Consider the following 2,847-nt stretch of genomic DNA (forward strand, 5'->3'; position numbering starts at 1 on the left):
ATTAATTGGGATTGATTAAGTTTAACTAAAGGTTAATAAAGGGTTAAATAGAAATACATTTACATTTTTTTATTTCAATGGTGTCATATGCGGATTAAAGGTCACACATATAAATGAAATAGTAAATACAATGAATTGATTCATTGTACTCATTCAATTACACTTCCAGACTATATACACTTGCAATTTTACACAGAAGCGACTGCATTTTGACAGACACACAGTAATACAAAGTAATTACTGGCTGTCATTTTCACTAGTAATAGTTGTGAGAGTAGCAGCGGCTGGGGGGACAACGCTGGATGTAACAGAAGCATCCTAAAAACTTTGCTAAAGTTTTTAGGATGTATCTCTTATGTTCAAAATCCTCAAGTAGTTCAAATGTCCAAACAATAATATGACATACACTGAAATAAGGCTGCAAAAAACACATATATCTTGGTGCTGTAAATGACTAGTTGCATTTTGTCATAGCATGTTGCCACTGGACTATCTGGAAGCAAAAGAGGTTAAACCGCACTAGAGACACACAATGGACATTTTTTCGCAAACCTCTACTTATACAGTTTTATCTGGATAAAAATTCGAAGGGGTTTATTTACATATATTTTCATCCAAGATTCACACAACTTTCACCTAGCATTCACACATCTCCCAACTGAATCCAATTTATAAATAGACCCCCTTAAGAACTATTTTCATTCAGCACAATAAATAACACTAGGAATTTAAAGTGATATTTAAGTCAAAAGTTTTAAATGCTGATTAAATAGTTTACAGTGGATGCTGCTTCTTGATGTTTAAATATTTTAGCTTCCTGCAGAATCAGCTGGTCCCCTGAGCACTGCCCCTGATATCTTGTTTTAGGGTGGCTGCTTTTTCTTGCAGGGTCCTATAAAGCCAAACATGTATGTGCTAGTAAGCTGTGTGTGTCTCCACAAACACACAGGCACAGCAAGACAAGTCTCTCCCCTGCTCCCCACTCCTCCTTCCTCACTTTTCCCTTCTCCAAGCTAGTAGATGGACAGCTGCTGGAGACTGCTCTGTCCCTTGCGATCTTCTACTAGACAGGAAGCTAAGGGAAGCTGAGCAAGTTGTAGCCGGCTGTTCAGAAACATGACTGTAATTGCTTGGGCAAAAATGTAAAGAAATACTTTGCAGGGCAATGTACAGTATATTTGTTTGATCTGGATTAATTATTACATCCATATTAAAGCATATTAAAAAATATGAATGTTTAATATTACTTCAAACTGAACTTACTTCTACAAGCTGGAAGAGGAAAATCCCAAGAGGCGCTATTTTGGGAGTTGGATACACAGCTTAGTAGGGCATGTCCTTCAAGCATGTAGCCTGCATTGCAGCTGTACCGGACTTTGTCCCCCACATTGAATGTGGTCCCCTGTTGTACACCATTTTGTAGTCGCCCAGGATTTCCACATGTGTGGCTTGGTAATACTGTAAAGACATAAATATTTTGACATGTCAAGCCAAATTTTGTTAGCAACATGCTACACATAGAAAAGTAGTGCATACATGTAGTACATAGTCTTAATATTACTGCACTTTATATTCCTGCAATAAAAATCCACTAAACCATTTTCTTTTACTTGTCACTCATTTTTTTTTATTCTCTCCAAATTACAATCATATAAAAGTCCATTTTCAACAAGTCTTTATTCTATTGATTTTCTTTCTTCATGCTGTAATAGATTTTAACCTACTCACACAAGTTTCACATTTTTGGTTAATAAAATCATAACTTTTATGCAAACGAATTAGCAAACAATAGGACTGAAATTTGTACCACTGCTGGAGAATGCTGGAGAAAAAGCAGAACTATGGCCTACCTTAAAAAAAATAATAAGGGTTGTATCAATTTATTTGCAAATGTTTCCTTTACTTGCCCTGGAAGAGTCCCCTGTATACTTGTTTATTGTGCCTTTGAAGACCACCCTATGCAGCCTGGGGTGACTGATGTTGCTGATGGGGTGACAATGCTGCTGCACCACTCCTTTTTCCAATAATCTTTATTCATTTTAAATAGTTTCAAAACATACAATTTAAAGCATCAAATTTTAACATAATTCTTCTCCAATATTAGGGAGAAATACACAAAAGATTAAACATTAAAAACGCCATAAGCACCCCTTATAACCCTTTTAAATTTCTAAATACCTTCTTCGCTTGTATCCTTACAACCCCATTCACTCTTCTCACACCTTCCCAGACAAAAAAAACCTCTTTTCCTCTCTCTCCCCATTCCAACATACCTTCCTAATTTATATCTTAATCTTCAGACCTTAACTTCTATCTAGTTATGTAATTTCGAAGTCCACTGACATGTAATTTTGCATCCAAGGGTCCCATGTTTTATTGAATGTAACGATTGTGTCATTTAAATTTGCAAAAAGTTTTAATTTATCATATACCACCTTACCTTGCTTCTTAATGGTGTTTAGACGGTGTACTAGAGCTCCAAGGTCTTGCCAATGTCTGCTTTGCTGCTGTTAATATGAAAGGCTAACTAATTTAAACTGTATGTTACGCAGAGCCGAAATGCTGTAAAAGATTTTAACCTACAAGTTTCAAATTTTTGTTTAATATAATCATAACTTTTATGCAAATGAATTAGCAAACAATAGGACTGAAATATGTACCACTTTACAGACGCTGGAGAATTAAAGCAAAACTATGGCCTACCATTTAAAAAAAAAAAAAAAAAAAAAAAGTGTATCAATTAATTTGCAAATTTTTCCTTTACTTCACCTGGAAAGTCCCATATAAAACTTGTTGATTGTGCCATTGAAGACCACCCCATGCAGTCAGGGGTGACTCATGCTGCTG

The 2,847-nt window shown here is 35.5% G+C and overlaps 1 protein-coding gene across 1 annotated transcript in view; it reads right to left on the reverse strand.

Moving 5' to 3' along the window:
• The window catches only part of LOC108801559 (CUB and sushi domain-containing protein 2-like), a 14,036-nt gene extending 12,526 nt beyond the window's left edge, over positions 1 to 1,510 (reverse strand). Inside the window, exon 1 of the mRNA XM_018573449.1 lies at positions 1,264 to 1,510. Coding sequence (XP_018428951.1) covers positions 1,264 to 1,510 — 247 coding nt within the window. The remainder of the gene's footprint in view (positions 1 to 1,263) is intronic.
• Between the last annotated feature and the right edge of the window lie 1,337 nt (positions 1,511 to 2,847).

This window comes from Nanorana parkeri, unplaced genomic scaffold, assembly GCF_000935625.1.
Source record: "Nanorana parkeri isolate BGI_ZX_2015 unplaced genomic scaffold, ASM93562v1 scaffold2383, whole genome shotgun sequence".
Taxonomy (NCBI): Eukaryota; Metazoa; Chordata; class Amphibia; order Anura; family Dicroglossidae; genus Nanorana; species Nanorana parkeri.